The 19742-nt window shown below is 38.2% G+C and overlaps 1 protein-coding gene across 1 annotated transcript in view; it reads right to left on the reverse strand.

The window, feature by feature from the left end:
• LOC128519617 (vascular cell adhesion protein 1-like) overlaps positions 1–19742 on the reverse strand; it is a 57954-nt gene that overhangs the window by 31508 nt on the left and 6704 nt on the right. The window contains exons 2-5 of the mRNA XM_053493406.1: positions 18569–18838; positions 18109–18447; positions 17653–17901; positions 16343–16612 (exon numbers count right to left, since the gene is read on the reverse strand). Of these exons, the coding sequence (XP_053349381.1) occupies positions 16343–16612; positions 17653–17901; positions 18109–18447; positions 18569–18838 (1128 nt within the window). The remainder of the gene's footprint in view (positions 1–16342; positions 16613–17652; positions 17902–18108; positions 18448–18568; positions 18839–19742) is intronic.

Consider the following 19742-nt stretch of genomic DNA (forward strand, 5'->3'; position numbering starts at 1 on the left):
CTTTCATTTTAGAAATATTATAAAAATATATTGTCACTACACAATGCAGAAAAACTAGTCCATGCTTTTGTCACCTATATGTTGTATTATTTTAACACCATACTGTCTAGATGTTCAACTACAGTAGGTGCATAAAAAGGCTCCAGTCAGGCCAGAATGCAGCAGCCTTCTGAATGCATGCGTGTGTGTATGTTTTTGTGTGTGTGTGTGTGTGTGTGTGTGTGTGGCACGGTGCTTTGAGCAAAGAGAGAAAATTTATTTTTAACCTCTTTAATGAGACTTGCTTTTGCTTTACACGCACGCTGTAAACACACGCATACAGACACAAAATAAAATATGTCTCACACACTAAGACCCAACAGGGGAGACGATTACCCACAATTCCGCAGCACGGAAGTTTCTCAACTTGCCTAAATAGAAAGCACACGAGTTCAACTTGCAACCATGAACAATTTCTTAGAGGGGCCCTAGGGTCTTAGATGATTAGACGGGTATCAAGCATTTATAAATCAAATAAAAGCCCTTTGCCAACCCGAAGGGGTGACTATAGATGATAACAAAGGGGCTAAAACGGAGCAGATAGAAGGAGGCGAAAATGTTGACAACTCAAACGCAGCAACCCCCACAGAGCGCCTTTGCTCTTCTCATCAAAATGTAAAAATTCTCAGCCCAATCATTCCCCACTGCAAAACATCACTAACAAACCCGTGTTGCAGTCCCGATTTAATAATATAGAAATAAGACATTTATTAAATATACAGCAGAGTGATGTAGCGGATTATGGCTTTTTTCATGGGAACGTGATGGGTAGTGTGTATGACATAAAATGATTTTATAGACTCGAGAGGGAGACATAATACAACTTCAATTAAGAGGCGAAAGCCTGAGAAACTAATATGCTAATATGTCTAATATGCTACAGGTCTCCAAAGGAGTCGATCTCTCGGCTTTCCAAGATTTATTAGGCCATCTTGTTTAATTTAACACGTCTATACTCAGCAATAAAACCCTCGAGCTTGTTGTTGATATTGTTAGAAATCAGTAAGGTGGTAGGAAGTGGTTGTTGGAAAAAACGTTGGACTGTGAAATCCTTAAAAAGAAGCAGAGAATCTGAGCAACCAGTTATGCTTCTCCATCAACCTAACTTATCTGCTTTATCTGCCGAAGGGCTCGGTTAGGAGATTCAGATGAAATCTACTATGGTTTAAGAAAACTCAAGGTTTTTCTGGGTGTCAACAAGGTGCGTTAATGCGAAGGGCATTGTAACACACTCTGAGACTCGTCCCGCAACATGCCATGACTGTAATAAATGTTGTTGCTCACCTTACTGCATAATTAAACATAAGAAAAAATGGCATCTGAGAGAACAATGGACGCGACGCGAAGCGGTGGCTATGAGGGAAACGAGTCGGCGTCAGGAACAGGCTGAGAGCCTGTGCACACCGTACACCTCTGCCTAGCATCCTGCTCGCCAATGTCCAGTCACTGGAGAACAAACTCGATGACCTCAGGGCCAGGGTAAACTTCCAGAGAGACATTCAGGACTGCAATCTCCTCTGCTTCACCAAGACATGGCTGAACCCAGCGGTGCCGGACCACGCCATCCAGTCGGCCGAGTTCTTCTCGGTTCACCGCATGGACAGTCAAGGGGAGGCAGCTTGTGTTTAATGGTAAACAGCAGCTGGTGCAACAGCGCGGGCATTGTTCCTCTTACACACTCCTGCACACCAAATCTGGAACTACTGTCCATCATGTGTCGTCCTTTTTATCTACCTCGGGAGTTTACATCGGTCATAATCAGCGCCGTTTATATTCCACCACAAGCGGACACGGACAATGCCTTATGCGAGCTGAGTTGAGGCACTCACACAGCACCAGACACAACACCTAGATGCTGCGCTTATTGTGGCGGGGGACTTTAATAGTGCCAAGCTCAAACGCGCAGCGCCAAACTTTTTTCAGCACATCACCTGCCCCACCTGCCCCACCAGGGGTGAAAGGACACTGGACCATTGTTACACTACAGTCAAGGACGGTTACAAAGCACAATCTCGTCCACCGTTTCGGAAATCCGACCATGCCGCCATCTTCCTCATGCCAAAATACAAACAAAGGCTGAAACAGGAAGTTCCGGTTCAGAGGGAGGTTGCGCTGGACGGACCAATCGGTGGCCGCGTTACAGGACGCACTTGATGACGCAGACTGGGACATGTTCCGAAACTGCTCTGATGACGTCAGCGTGTTTACGGAAGCGGTTGTGGGATTCATTGGAAAACTAGCCAATGATATCATGGAAAAAAAGACTATTAGAACGTTTCCCAACCAGAAGCCGTGGGTCGATAAAACCATCCGTGATGCTCTGAGATCTCGCACCGCTGCCTATAACACGGGAATTGCGTCGGGGGACATGGAACCAATCAAGGCTGCGTCATACAACGTCCGGAAGGCGGTGAAGGAGGCGAAGCAGCGCTACGGGAGAAAACTAGAGTCACAGCTCCAACAGAGAGACTCTAGGAGCCGGTGGCAGGGACTAAGGACAATTACGGACTATAAAACACCAACAACCGGTACGACGAACGCGGACGCGACTCTGGCAGACGACCTGAACACTTTCTATGCTTGCTTCGAGGCTGCAGCTAAAGACGCTAGCGATGCTAATGCTAGCGGCGCTAACGGCTACAGACAGGAAGACACTGCCAGCACCGAAAACACGTTCATCATCCGCGAGCATGACATGAGGAGATCCTTCAAGAGAGTGAACACCAGGAAAGCAGCAGGACCAGATGGCATCTCAGGTCGTATCCTTAGAGCCTGCGCAGACCAGCTAGCACCTGTGTTCACAGAGATATTGAACATCTCTTTATCTCAGTCGGTGATCCCCACATGCTTCAAAGAGTCCATCATTGTTCCTGTCCGGAAAAAAACTCATCCTGCTTCTCTCAATGACTATCGGCCTGTAGCCCTCATCTAAGTAGTGATGAAGTGCTTTGAACGCCTGGTCAGAGACTTCATCATTTCTACACTACCGGACTCATTCGACCCACTACAGTTTGCATACCGCCAAAACCGTTCCACAGACGATGCAATCTCACATCTCCTCCACACATCACTTACTCACCTAGACACTAGGAAAGAGAATTATGTTAAAATGCTCTTCTTTGACGACAGCTCTGCATTTAATACCATAATTCCCTCCACACTCACCACCAAGCTGGAGCACCTGGGACTCAGCTCATCAATGTGTCATTGATATTTCCATAAAATACATTTTGTATTTTCCACAGGTCGTTAACAATATCTACAGAATAATTGCTTTTTACAAAAATAACCATATTATTAACAAACAAAGCATAAAGTGTAAACAGATGATGCATGTATATTTTTAAAGGGTTTTTTACTTAAAATGACGACAGTCTTACAAAATGTTGTTTGCACAAGCTCATCTTGTACAACAAGATACAGATCTAATAATATCCAGAATCTTTAATCTAAAACTTTAAATCATCGTCGGCTCTGTTTTACGATGATTTTAACGACCAGTTTCAATCCGTTGGTTACCAGATACTCGTGCACAAACGAGCTCCGTCATTCCCGTACCAAAGGTCCACAGCTTTTTCTCTTATATGTACCCTCGTCATCACCTGCTAATAGGGTCTGTATTTCTGAAAAGTGTGTCTTCAATGTTAGGGTGGGATCTCAATTCGTGAGGGAAATGTCTTGATCACACCACGCAGTTTAGATTCGTCCGTTGCTGTTAGGCTGTTTACTTCCAAAAAAGCAAAATGGACGGAATAAACAGATCAGTCCACAGTCTTTGGTGCAGTTCTTTAAAGTGACCTTGCTTTCCGTGCCCGAAATACTTTACACACACTCGTGATGTTTCTGATGTTTCTGACGCAGATGGTCTATGATATAGCCGTAACTATAGACAACAGCCTTGTCACCTCAGATTTAACTGTGTCCAGAAAAAAACTTGAAACCCATCTGTCTGTCTCATTACAGAGCACTGTACGCATCAAGCACTCCCAAAAATCTGATGGCTGATTTTCAGACACTGTTGAAAGCGAAGAGGGTTGAAATGATGTGTTCGCCATGACTCCAACGACATAAACACAAGAAAAATAATATGCTTGTTGTGACAACAAGCATATTATTGGCAGGATTTAAACAGACTGCCTGAAGAAGAGGAGGTGAAGTTAGAAGGGAGCTCATCTCATCACGAACAGATCTCTCCCATTATGACTATTATTAAAAAGTCCATTAATTCGCTCTCCATAAACTTCATGCATTCTAAGCTTTGACGGTGATGCTCAGCATTCCACGGTCAACATCCTCCCAGACAAACCCCAGCTCACGCGTAAAACCCAAAGGTTAATTTCCCCAAAGACGCTGCTTTTCTCTCCCATAAAGTATAGGAGTCTATAAAAGTATTTTCTTAGATTTGCTCACACTCACAGGTTCGCAACACAGTCTTGGCTGTTTCATCGAGATAAATTTCTAAAATCTTGTCCCATAGATTTGTTTTCTCAACCCTCTGGTAAAGCTACATTCGTCTTCTTTTCTTTAAGTAAATAAAAAAAGTTTAACACTCCCCAGTCATTTGATGTGATCTGTGCTTTTTCAGTACACAGGATAAATGTTTCACCATTCTCCAGTTGGTAAAAAAACATCTCCCCATCTAAATATTGTAGGAATGAACAAGCTACCCCAAAGTGAGCTATCAATCTTTCATCTTCCAGAACTCCTCTCCTAGCACGAGTGGCGTCATCCTGACAGCCTTATCTCGTCTGTGACACAAAGCAGTGGGAAGCTTAACCCAATCACATAAAGGAAGTCCGCCACGCTGGGAGCCAGCATCAGATGTCTAGTGTTAACCTCGACCGTCAGTTGTGTAAATCGGCCAGAGGTGTGTAGTGTAGCCAAAAATCTTACTCAAGTAAGAGTAGCTGTATTTCAAAATAATATTACTCAAGTAGAAGTAAAAACTAGTTATCCTAAATATTACTCAAGTAAGAGTAAAAAAGTATTCGGTGAAAAGACCACTCAAGTACTGAGTAACTGTTTCATCATAATGCTGGATTTATGTATTTTTATTATATAAGTAGCCAGACAAAATGATAAAATAATGTACAAATTTTGCCATTTCCAAATAATAAAATAAATAAAAATAGAAAATAACATTAAAACAAAAGGTCTCACTTTAACATGTGATGTTAATTGATGTGTGTAACTGTGTGGATGTGTTTCTGTGTTTACATGTTTGGCTAAAACGTGCTGTTCTTCACTCAGTAAAGTGTCCGTTTAGCAGTGAACAGGAGCCCTGCATGACTAAAAAGTCTCTTGCAGGCTGCAGGTGCAGGAAGACCTGTGTTGACAACTTCTTAAGGTGGGGAAAGTTATGCAATAGATCCATAACTCCAGTGGATGGACATGAAAGGTACCTCTCCAGCTCTCCTGCCTCAGGTTTTCTTGACTCCATGGATCCAAAAGAGTCATCTTTATCAGAGAGGCTGCTGGTCATGCTGACATCATCCACCTCTGTGTCTATATAGTGTCTTGTGAATTAAAAGCCCGTGAAAAGATAAATGGTTTTCAAAAGAATTTAGGTCTGTACATTATTTTTACTCATTTACTGTATATGCTTGCCAAGTTGTTGATGTTTGACATGAAAAGTTCCCTGAGCTTATTCTTGCCACTCTTTGGTTTTGTCTGTACAGTAACTCTAACTGTACAGTACTCCTAAATGACAGTAACATTATAAAGATTCATGTATGTCCACGAGCACAACAATTCATAAACATAATCAATCATATTTACCAGATTTTAAGATGCTCTCCTCTGTTGTCCATGATGTTCTGAATCTTGATGGGACTATTGCTGCTGCGATCGGCTCAGGTTCTTTCATGTCTCCAAATTCTGGATCCCTTCCCGCAGGCCATCAACAAAAGTCTACATATTTTGCAAGATGACTCAAGTCTCTTCAGCTTCAACTGCAACTGGTAAAGTGTTGGCAGCAAGAAGCCCATGTGGACAGATGATTCTCCTTGGGGGATGTTAAGGGCCATGGCAACAGGTTTCATCATAACAGTGTAAAATCTCATTTTTTAGTACATTTACATTACATTTACATTTAGGCATTTGGCAGACGCTCTTATCCAGAGCGACTTACAAAAAGTGCTTTAATGTTTACATAATTGGATACATACTTACACTGGGTTAACTAGGTTAATAACTAAGTGCCATTAGTCCAACACAACTAAGAAGAGTTTTTTTTTTCTTCTTTTTTTTTCCGGGGGGGGGTTAGTCCAAGTACTGGAGAAACAGATGTATTTATTTAGTACAATGTATTTATTGTGAATTGTCCACGTTAAATACTGTACACAAATAATTACAAGATGAGACAATAAAACTATTTGATTAATATAATCTATGATTTTCATAGTCTTGCAAAGTTACTTAAGACAGGTGGATTCACACATTAATGATGCATCAATGTTTAAAAACAATATAAGTTGTTTCAACTTACATCTTTATCTTTAAAGTTGTGCAATTGCTTTTTCTCCTTGATCTTTCTAAACACAACCCTTTCCACAGCAAAGAACAAGGACCTTCAACGGGTCTGTTGGAAATGTTAGCACAAGCTTGTTAAATGTTGCCCGTGTTACCTGCTGAGAGCCAGTGAAGGAATCTGCGAGTTTTCTGTTGGAGTCTATTAATCCTGTGTATGTTTTTATTTTGTTAAGGTGAACTCTTTGTTGACAGAAACAGTATCAGGCTATTAGACTACAGGGCATTAAACCATGAAAATACACTCATAACAAATTCAGTTCCATTTGCTAAGTTAACTTAATTTTAAAGATAAGTGGATTTGTGGTGATTAAAGGATTAAATCTGAGCATACACTGAGAAACTATTGTGATTGCCACATTTCTGTAACTACTTATCCAGCAGAACACATTTAGGGAACTTATATTTTTATCCTTTATCTAATTTGCTAATTATATATGCTAACAGTGCAACATTTAATAGAACTGCTAAACTTACCACGACAGGTTTCCTCGGGTTAGTCATAGAGTTTTTATAGGCTGAAATGTCTGTGTGTTTTGGCAGACAGAGAAGACACCGCATTACGAAGCTGTTCTTTTGCACTTTGTGTAAACGAAATATGCTTTTTATGAGGCCAGGGGTGTTCGTCCTTTTCTGTTGTTGTATTGGAGATATATGTCTCTGCCATTTTTATGCTTTCTTTCGCCGTTCACCACGGCGAATTCTTTTTCCTGTTGCCGCCAGTTTCTGTGTGGTCATGTGACTACATGTGGTTATTGTCAAATGGAGTCATGTGATTATTGTTGTTACAGTCATATGGTAGATCCACCATCATTTTTTGCTTTTCTCTCGCAAAAATAACAAATATCTAATGTGTAGAATGACTGGTTAGAAAAGTAAGAGTCATGTATCGCCGGAAGTAGTGGAGTAAGAGTAGCATTTCTTCTTCGCAGATTTACTCAAGTAAAAGTAAAAACTATGGTGCAGTAAAACTACTCAAAGTAATAATTTTTTTTTATGTTACTTAAGTAAATGTAAATGGTTACTATCCATCTCTTAAATCGACAGGCTGATAAACAAAAGAGAGACAGTTTTACAGCTTCACTCCGAGTTAGGGGAACCACCAACTAACACCACTAACCCTCTTGCTAACCTACAGAGCACATACCTTTCCTCATGAACATAGAGACAATACTTTCATGGGCAATTCCAAAGACAATCATTTAAAATGTGAAAGTAGGGCTAATATATAGTAGGCTTTATGTCTTTTTGTTATGCTAGACGTGTTTATTATAACCTACAAAGTGTAATCAACGCTTACAACCCCCTTTCTGTAAATATTGGTATTAATGAGTATGCAAGATATGGGATATTTGTTTTTGAATGAAAGCTTGTTTTATCCGAAGAACATTGAATGTGTGAATGGAAAGTTGGTTGCGCTTGTGTGAATATACTTTATCAAAGTACTATAACATCAGCAGGATGTTCCCCACATGACAGACCAAATGTTAGGCTAATGTATACATGAAAAAGAGGAACCATGTGGGGCGTGGCTAATCTCTGCAACCACATCTGATTGAGACAATCACCCATATGATTGACCAACTGTGGAGGGTCAAAACCCCATGGTTTGAACAGGTTTGAGGCTCTTTTGCCCATTCCAAATGTTAGATCACCAAACAATCATCAACGCTGTGATTCCCTTTCACTGGAGGTGAACCACCGAGAAGAATTCTCATGTAACGCAAGTAAACAAACAAAGCTTCATACCTTGCTGAAAATTGGTGTGTAATCTAAACTGAACAGTAAAAATAAACCCAAGACTCTGCTCTTTCTTGACTTTCTATGCTCTAGTAACCAGTGCTAGAAATTCGGGGACTTCCTCAAAACTCCATTAACTTTCACCCTCTGAACTATTTGCGTGTCTGCATATGTGAGTATGTGTGTGTGTGTGTGTGTTCTAAGTAGCATAGTTCCATGTATCGTAGTTCAATAAATTCTTGTTTCTTTATGAATCTTCATCTCCTTCCGAAGCAACTCATATTTTGTTGTTAAGTTCGGCACAGATACATAACACGCTTCTTCTGAGCTCTAGTCAAAGACGAGTTGTAGACGACTGTCAGAGGCACCTAAGAAATTATCCCCTCGCAAGCATTTATTTTCAGAGAAATAACACACACTGAACAACTTCTAACAAGAAAAAAATTATGTCTATCACACAAGCACCATTATGCCCCTTTTATCATACCTTTAGGCCATAATAAAAATCATAAAGGTCATACACAAAGTCATAAACTTTCAACAGCAGTTTTGATAAGCTGTTAATAGGTTTCATTTTACAAACCTAACTAGCTTCTAACACAAGGCTAACTCCTAAATCCCTCTCTAACTCACTAATCAAGGGCACTACTTGGTGTGTGAAACAAGGAATAGTACACACTGTGATATTCTGATATTCTAGCGGAAATATCAAATAAAGCTTGTAAGTTACTCAGAACTGTCCACCACCACAATGGTTTATTTTTTACTTTTGGCTACATAGTACCAGCAAGAGTTTAAAACTACCCTCACTCCTGTTAATTACACTAACTCTTGCCAGTTGTTGTTAGTTTCAGCAGACATGAAAGGATATGTGTTGGCTAAGCAAAATAACTGGTTAAATAAAGAAACAAATCATAGTCTGTTCATAATAAATGGTGTTTGTGGAATTCTTGTATAAAAGCAAACATGCCAGCGATATCTTCAGCACTCCCGCTGTGCCGTGTGCATAACACCACATCACAGCTGCGTGATATTAAGCACAACAGCACCCCCGCTAGTGTATTCTGCTTATTATTCTCCGTTAGTACAATGGACTATTTGTCTTCATCTACCTCTGTCTACCTCATGTTCCTTCATCACTCTAACCCCCTCACCACATCCATAAACCTCTTCTTGGGCCTTCTTTTCCTTCCTTTTTGCAAGTTCCATCTCTAATATTCTCCTCTCAACATACCACACATCCCTCCTCTTCTACATCTTCCACTTTCTTATATGTCATCCTGTGTTCCTCTTACTTTTTAAAATATGTATTTACCACTTTCATTCTTTTTGCAAAATCTCCAATTATCTGTACTTCCACATTTTTTCAACTACCCATCCTCATTCTTTTGTTTCCTTCTAACAACTTGCCCATTGAGGTCAGCTCCAATCACCATTCTTTCTTTTTTTTGGGGGACACTCACTACCACTTTGTCCATAAATCTTCTTTCTCCTTCACAACACATCCTACCTGTATAGCGTAGCACTGATGACATTTATCATTACCACTTCAACTTCTACTTTTACACTCATGACTCTATTAGACACTCTCCTCACTTCCACTACACTCTTCGCATACTCTCACTATTTAACTTATTATCAAAACCATATTAAAGCAGTTTGAACCCAGTTCATGTTCTTAGCCTTTCTTTCTTTCCACTTGGTCTCTTGTACACAGTACAGGTTGTCCCCTACTTATGAACAGGTTCTGTTCTAGGAGCACGTTCATAAGTCGGATTTGTTCATTAGTTGAACAATGAGTCTTATACACCTTTGACACAAATATACAATGTAAAGCATATCACTCAACTTGACTAAACTTTGACCCCTTTCCCAACAATGCCATCATGTAGCCAAATTCAAATTCAAATTAAAATTTTATTTGTCACATACACAGTCATACACAGTACGAAATGTAGTGAAATGCTTACACGACCGCCAGTGACCTTAAAAAGAGAATTACCGCTCCTAAGGACATGAATTTCACAGTAAAATGTTGTTTTTGTGCCTTTAAATCACGAGAAAATCACGGACACCATTTTGTCCCAAAAGAAATAATGCAAACTCCAATTCGTTCCACAACCGAAAAATATGCATAAAACTTCTAAATAGAAAATATAAAGTAAAAATAAAACTAATTAACCTGCACCTTACCTTTGAAAAAAAATCACGGCCCACAGTAGGGGGAGAGGGGTTTACTGTGTAGGATGACACATACGCGCACGCACACACACACACGCGCACGCACACATATGCATGGATGTTGACTTTACTTAGACTGCAAACTAGGTTTGCGAGGGGAATCCCCAACACCTTTCTATCAAAGGTTTCCACATTCTTGGATTTGTTGAGGATTTTCCCAAAATTTGGATTATTCACTATCGGGACACCTTTACAGGACGGCTATTTTCTATCATTGTGCTCCTGGACTCATTCATTGAAATCGGTGAGACCGACTCATTTCTCCCGCACCCCCACACACACAAGCAAACAATATACCCGACTTTCAAATTCAAATTCAAATTTTATTTGTCACATACACAGTCATACACAGTACGATATGCAGTGAAATGCTTAAACAACTGCTCGTGACCTAAAATAGAAGACTATGAATAGAAATAGGAAATAAATATGAAAATTTAAATATAGGGTAAATAAAACTAGGAAAGAATAAAATAAAATATAAAAACTAAAGTTAAAAAGAAAATAAATAACTGTACAACAAAAATACACAATATAGAAAATATTTGAAGAATGTATGAAGAAATATAGAACAATAAGAGCAGCTGAACGGGTAGGTATATATTTATGTAATGTTTGTGTGGAATGGAGTTAGAATAATTGGTAATGAAAGAATGGTAATGTCTTTACACATTTTATATATTCACTTACACAATTAAAATATTGTATATATGTAAGGGACCACCACCAGAGATCGCTGTTTTTCAGTTGTAGTTTTTGTTGGCTGACTCAGTTTCCCAACAGGCACCTCGGTCAGGTGATGCGAGTGCACACCTGAGCCGAGGTAGCCATTAATCCAACTATAAATACCTGTTTAGTCTAGGAAACATTCCTAGACTAGTGTGGGCATTTTGTGTTTAGTTCTTTTAGTTTATATTTTGATTTAAGTTCTGTTGACTTGGGCTCTCATATTGGCAATGTTTCTGTGTATGTTCTGTGCGTCTGTGTTTGTGGAGCTGATGCAGTCATGTCCTGTGCGGTGTGAGTATTGTGGTTTTTGTCCCTCTGTTTTCTTGTGTGTTTAGCTAGAGTCAGGTAAGTAGTTAGGAGTGTGTTTAGCTAAAATCTATGTTGAGCTAACTAGCATGCTTCTCATAGCCCTAGTCCCGTCCCTCCTAGTCTCTACGTGTCCCTCCTAGTCTCCCGTCTCTCCCGTCTCGTCGGGTGTCTTGTCTTGTTGTGTCCGGTTTCAGCTCCACGTGTAGTTTGTGTGTCCTGTTATGTGTTAGTCGTCCTTCTGCCTGTGTTTCGCCACAGGACATGTGTTAGGCACCCTTAGCCTGTGTTTCACTACCAATCCCAAACGTAGTGTAACAGGTATTAGTGCCTGGTAGTGTCCCTTTGTCCGTGTCCTGCCAGAGAGCCCATGCTTAACCCAATTCTATTAAGTATTGTTTGGGTTTCTTTGTTCTTTTGCTTGTTTTGTGTATTTATTATTTCTGTGACAACTCTTATTAAAAGACTCTTTTTGTTTAACTACCCCTTTGCCTTTATGCCTGCTCTCTCCGCCCACATCGATCAACATCTGCCAATACACCCCGTTCGTGACAATATAGTTGTAAATATTGATATCTGGTCCCAAGTAAAAAAAAAAAAAAAAAAAAAAAGTATGCTAAGTATACAAAATCCTATCATGTTAAAGCATACTTAAGTGTACTTGCTCCAGACTAATGACTAGTATACTTGAAGTTTGCTATTTTAAGTTTTAAACAACTAATTGTGTACTAAGTGTATTTAAGTTGTAATCAAATTGTGCAAAAGCACAATTTTAAGTGTATATTTTTGTATGCTAAAGTGGAACAACTTTCAGTATACTTAGTACAGTTAAAATACAGTATATGGCTGTGTGTGTACTAACGTACATACCTAACAGTAATTAATGAAATTTAAGCATGTATTATATTATGTATATAGTATGTATTATAAGGACATTACAGCATTTACTACTGTGTTACAAATACATTATTAATATACCATGAGTAGATTCTTTTTGCAGCAGTAGCATGTTATACTTCTGTCTGATTCCAAATACTAAAAAAATACACTTTGACACTGTGAGATTATTAGAAATATACTTTATTACATAATATAGTACACACAGTCTTTTATAATACTGTATTGCAAATGTGTTACCAGTACACTAAAGGTGTTTAGGATAATTTACAAATGCTAAATGCATTTTCTACACTATGACATGTTTTTAAAACACATTATATCAGTACAGCAGACTTTATTCAGATTTAATTTGCACAAGGTTACAAAACATAGTACTATAGTTTAGTTATGTTCAACAAAACATTAGGTTGTCTTACAAACAAACAAACTAAAATTTAAACTGTTGTGTGAACACATACAGACATTAGTATTAAAGTGTACAGGTACAGTATTTGTTTAAACCTGGTGTGTGAGCACAGACAGACATTAGTATTAAAGTATACAGGTACAGTATTAGTTTAAACCTGGTGTGTTGATTCTAGCTGTTACACAGAGACTGAAAACAGGCCGAGAGCTACAGAGCCGTTATACCACAAGCAAAGTACATAAGATAACACATTAGACAATACATTCTATAGTTTAAACTATGTACTCAATTTTAAACTACCTAACAAAAAACATAAAAATCACCTTATGTCAATGAAAATGAAACTATAACGATACCAATGAACGCACGCAATAATGCAGCTTCCAGCCGTTAAAAATTAGAAGTGGAGGACTACTGTAGGTTTTGTGCTGATTCTAGTCTCTGGTTGGCTGGAATAGTTAAAGAGCTATAACACTGCAACAGTTCGTGCAAGTTTAGCTATGTGATAGTGAGCGCACCGAAGAAAGTTTAAACACACAGAAATGATCTTGAACGTGCAAAAGTTATTTTTAGAGAGCGTAGTGCACTAAATATAAGCATAAATAAGGACATATGAATAAGTAGGTCTACATTTAAATTTAACTGAAAATATACAAAGACTACCGTATATTAAAATTTGTATTCTAATTTATACTTTCTATACATTTTTATGATTATTAAGAGAATATTTTTTTAAAATTGGAAAACAAAGTTCAAATAATGACAAATTATGGAATGATTTACCATTGACCAGTCGTAAGGCCACATCATTGAGGGTGTTTAAGTCCCATCTTAAAACTCACATGTTTTCCCTGGCGTTTAAATCAACATGACATATTAATTTTACATATTTTTTTACAATTTATTACAAAAAATCTTTTATTTTTGTATTATTTTATTTTATTTTTATTCATTTTATTATTATTATTATTATTATTATTATTAATTATTTTATTATATTACAATGTTATTTTATTATTTATGTGAAGCACTTTGAGGCATTCATGTTGTTAAAGTGCTATACAAATAAAGATAAGTTGAGTTGAGAGTTGAGAAATAACTGTACTTTGGAAATTAGACCAACTTTTCACTTAAAGTATATTTTCATGTAATATATTTTTGGCAAGGTTACTATATTACAACGATTTAGAAGTATGTTTAAAGCTTAATTCCAAAATTTGGTAAAAGCATGATATTAGTATACTTTTATATATTAACTGATGGTACAATTTTGTTTTTAGTATATTTGCAAAATACTATCGAAGATTTCAATATATTTGTATACTAAGACTACACTGGCTTGTGCAATCTATCATAACCTAGTACCACCAGTAATGTGACATTGCTTACTTATTAAACCAGGAATCTGAAACTCACCCAAAATGTGGCCCTGACTTGTCCACCGAGTTTGAACATTTTACCTTGTTCCCACCGAGGACTTCATGAACTAATGCAAGAACCATGACTGCAAAGACACACTATTGATAAAAGACAGTAATGTATATATTAGTTGTATAGCTTTGTTAACTAGAAATTAAGTATATAACTGTAACTGTTTGTAAGAATCAACTAGGCAAAATGTAAAGTCCATGATGGTTGCCTGTTCAGTCTGTTCAGGCATAATGGTCACCTGTTCAATATTTTATTGTTACAACTCCTCCACATGCAGAGCGCTGAGCAGAAAGATGAGATTTTTTACTTTAGTTTTAAAGATTAATGACCTTAAAGTAGTATAATAAATCAATGAATTTCATTTGTTCTTCACAGTATATATCATGATCTACAGTCATTTCAATTATTTTATGAAGTTAAAACTAAAGGATTAGATACACAGGAGTCACATTTAGCATTAGATACACTGGATTCATGGTTGCTATTAGACACATTGGAGTCATGGTAAGCTACACAGTCTGTCTTTGGGCCGCAGCATTGTGGTCCATATAGCTGTTGTTTTTATGGGATTGCAGGTGCTTCAGGATGTAGAACGTTGTGTTATCTTGGGTTGGAAAGACATCCAGCACTCAAAGATGATCACAACACTGTAGTAACAACCGCTAGCAAACCAACCATTACCCAGACAGAACTGAGTGGAGGTTGCCCAGCTAAAAGAGAGAGAAAGAAAAAAAAACAGAAAACATAAGTAATTAATATAAATTACCGATAGTCTATAAGCAGCTTGAGGATGGTTATTATGATATATAAAATTTTATATGTAATGATACAACGTAATGGAAAGTGTTCTTGATTATTTTTTTTATTCTACAAATCAGTTCACCATTTACACTCACCTGTAACTCTCACAGTCATGGTTACCTGGACCAGGAAGTTATGTGCAGTGCAGGTGTACTGTACAGTCAGGGATAACCTTGACCTCGGGGTAGCTAATGCTAATGCTAATGTTTGTTTGAGGTACGTACTAGCGCGAGAAAAGATTAATGGCATATTACCAGTGTGGTAGGGAGTGTTCTTGGTTATTTTTTATGATACTACAGAGTCACACTTACCTGTAACTCTGACAATCTCCGTCTTGGTTACGTGGCCCATGGAGTTGTGAGCGGTGCAGGTGTACTGACCCTGGTCTTTTTTACGGATGCTACTGATACGGATGGAGGAACCTGAGATGAATGTGTTATTAGGTAAAGTCCAGTTGTAATGAGGGCGGGGGTTTCCTTCTGCTAAGCACTTCATCATCAGGCTTTCACCTTCAGTTTGTGATACATTAGTAAATAAAGACCCTATAATAATCGGTTTATCTAAAAAAGGGGGAAAGAGAGAGAAAGAATAAAGATTATTATAATAATTATTAAGTTTAGCTAACTTCTACACAGACAGTTAGACTAGACAGGATCTCAGTAAAACTATTCCTAATGCAACTAATACTGCTTTCTAATTAGGGATAAATTTGACCTTGGTGTAGCTAGTGCTAATGCTAATGTTTGTTAGATGTTTACAGATACTATAATAATGTTACAGACTCACAGTGTACAGTGATGGTGATTGGCTGTGATTCAGACACAACCGGACCTGTGTCCAGATTCAGCACAGCTGCACACTTGTACTGCACTCCTTCATCCTCACGTCTGGCCGTAACGTTCAGTTTCACTGTCACGCTCACGTTCTTCATCTCATTTACCAAGTCTGAAATTAATGTTTCACTAAAAATTGCAAAAGCGTTTTGCTTTGAATCGGCTCTGCTCCAGCGTACACTGAGTTTATGTCCAGGACCGACGTTTTCAATCTCACACATCAGCTCTGTTTGATGTCCCTCTCTCCACACAGCTGAGGTCAGAGTAATACTGTCCGGTCTCTCTGTGGACACACATACATACACACACAAACACCATAAACCATGTTAAATATGATAAATTCACACAATAAGAAAGTAATAATATTTTATGAGATGGTGGTACTCACTGTAAATGGTGAGATTTACACGACTCCTACACTGATCATTTTCCATTGTGATGTAACACGTGAGATTGTCAGCTTCATCCCAATTCCTCAGACTGTCCACCTTCCACATCAGACTTGTTTCAGTGTCTGTCCTCAGGTGTGATGATTTAGACTCCCAGCCCAGCCAGTATCCCGTCACAGGTTTACTCGGTATGGAGCAGTTCACTTCAGCAGGGTGTCCATACTCCACCAGCAGAGACGCCGGAGTGACGACAGGATCTCTACATACTTCTGTTCAGAACAATAACAAAGCCAGAGCTGATTTTGTGTTTTCAGCAAAGTAGAATAAAAGTGTCTAATAATATAACACATATAATAAAAAACATGTAAAATGGCAAATTAGTAGTCAGTTTTGCAAATTTGTAACTTCTGAGCTTTTATTTGTCACATATACAGTTCTACAGAGTTAAACAGGTAGTAAAGTTCTGAATCCTGGAGTTGTTGATGAAAAGATGATAAAACCATTACCATTTTCTTAAACGTATTGTGGATGAAGTGATAAGGTAAGGTATCGTGGGAGTTTTGTCGCTGTCTCATCAGACTTTATATGGCATACTGTATACATAGATAGATGGATGGATGGAAAGTGTTTGTGATTATTTTCTTGATTCTACAAATGAGTACATAAATAGATGTATAGTTTATTGATCCCAAAAAGAATATATATGCAGATTCCAGATATGCAGCAGCAGTGGTGAGAGTAACACAAAGACAGGTTGTAGATTGCACACTGTATTTACGTATAGTCAGTATACACAGAAGTGTGAGAACTGACCAAAAGTAACTAGTGCAAGGCAAAGAACATAAAACTACAAGACATATGAGAAGGAAATAAATAAAGCATAAAAATCACAAATTTAAAAGAAAAAAATATAGAATAAGAGAAATGAAGTTAATGACAGTGCAGCTATGATGTGTAATTTTATATGTGGCAAAGTGACAACAGTGCAAATAGTATTGATTGTACAGATGCCTAAGTAAGAGCATCATAAACGTGACAATAAAATTGAGTCTGTGTGTAATGACAAAATCTGCAGTAGTTAGAGTAACTGATCAGACCCTGAAGCTAACAGATGAGAGAGTTATGCGTGTAACACCTGGTAGCTTTATGTAGTGTTAATCTAACAATTTTAAACAAAGTTAAAATAAGTGTTTGCTTCTGCTTACATTCCTCTGAGAGTCCTGTCTCAACGAGTACGAGAAAAATCCATTGGGATATTGTCAGTGTTGTGAGAAGTGTTCTTGATTATTTTCACAACATTCCCACTCACCTGTAACTCTTACAGTCACCGTCTTGGTTACGTGGCCCACAGAGTTGTAAGCGGTGCAGGTGTACTGACCCTGGTCATTTATACGGATGTTACTGATACGGATGGAGGAACCTGAGATAAAAGTGTTATTAGGTAAAGTCCAGTTGTAATGAGGGCTGGGTTTTCCATCTGCTGAGCACTCCATCATCAGGCTTTCACCTTCAGCTCGTGATACATTAGTAAATAAAGGGCCTGTAATAATCGGTTTATCTGAAAGAGAGAGAATAAAAATGTTAATTATTAAATTTAGCTAACTTCTCCTCAGACAGTCAGACTATACAAGATTTCAGTAGAACTATTTCCAATACTATCTGCTGTATAGTTAGGGATAACTTTGACCTCAGTGCAGCTAGTGTTAGTGCTACTACTAATGTTTGTTAGATGTTTACAGATACTATGATAATGTTAAGGACTCACAGTGTACAGTGATGGTGATTGGCTGTGACTTGGACATGGGGTTATCTATGTCCAGATTCAGCACAGCTGCACACTTGTACTGCACTCCTTCATCCTCACGTCTGGCAGTAATGTTCAGTTTCACTGTCGCATTTACGTTCTTCATCTCATTTACCAAGTCTGAAAGTGATGTTTCTTTGAATAGTGTGAAAGTGTTGTTTTGCTTTAAATCGGCTCTGTACCAGTGTACACTGAGTTTATGTCCAGGACCGACGTTTTCAATCTCGCACATCAGCTCTGTCTGATGTCCCGCTATCCACTCATCAGACACAGAGCTCAGCGTCACATTGTCTGGTCTCTCTGTAAACACACACACACACACACACACACACACACACAGATTAAACCATGTTGAATATGATAAATGTGTAAACAATAAGTAATAAGAAGCTATGAGATTTTATGAGATGGTGGTACTCACTGTAAATGGTGAGATTTACATTCCTCTCACACTGACCAGTTCCTGTGGTGAAGTAACACCTGAGACCGACAGGTTCCTCCCAATTTGTCAGACTGTCCACCCTCCACGTCAAACTTTTTTCACTTTCTGTATCCGGTTGTGATGATTTAGACTCCCAGCCCAGCTTGTATCCCGTCACAGGTTTACTCAGTATGGAGCAGTTCACTTCAGCAGGGTGTCCATACTCCACCAGCAGAGACGCCGGAGTGACGACAGGATCTCTACATACTTCTGTTCAGAACAATAACAAATAAAACATTATACTAATATAATATACATATATAATTAAACAAACTTAATAAAATGACAAATTTGTACAGTGGAACCTTAATTCATTCCCGGAAACGTTCTTGTATATCAAAATATTAAATTTCCCCCTAATACATAATGAAATCTCTGATTATTTGTTCCACAACCTAAAAAAATTTATAAAATATAATATGTAATATATAAATTAATATATAAAAATAATTAATACAACATATTAAGTAATAATAAAACAAATGCACAACCTGCACTTTACCTTTGAAAAAAAGTAAAAATAAATCCAGGCAGACACTACCTGGTAGGTTTTGGTCTCGCCCTCCTGGGATGGCCTTCATGAGAGACAGTTTCATTATGGTGCTTGACGGATTTTGCAAATGCACTTGACAATACTGTTCTTGCAAGAACTATTACAGAAAGGCTGACCTCTGTGTCTTAAAATAACAACTAACTGTTGTTTTTGTTGTTACGTAATTACCTAATCCCATATGTGTTATTTCATAGTTTTGAAATCCCCAGTATTGTTGTACGGGAGTGTAGATAAGTGTTTCCATTAGTATGTTGTGCGTGCCAGCGCTGTGTATGTGTGTGCATGTGTGTGAAGCTAAAGTAAGACGAGAGGAGGAATGACTCCCTCCTCCCTCCCTCCTCTTGTCTTACAGAGTAGCCCCCCCTCCCCCTTCTCTTATTTAAGAGGAGGGAGGGCTACTGTGTGGGGTGACTTTCACTCACACACACAATGGAAACACTGTTTTATCAAAAAACGTCTTTAACAAGTAACATCTTTAATGACACTCAAGCGCGCACACTAATGAAGTAACTGCTGTAAAGTAAAAATAAAACAAATTAACCTGCACTTTACCTTTAAAAA

The sequence above is a fragment of the Clarias gariepinus genome, chromosome 3 (assembly GCF_024256425.1).
Source record: "Clarias gariepinus isolate MV-2021 ecotype Netherlands chromosome 3, CGAR_prim_01v2, whole genome shotgun sequence".
Taxonomy (NCBI): Eukaryota; Metazoa; Chordata; class Actinopteri; order Siluriformes; family Clariidae; genus Clarias; species Clarias gariepinus.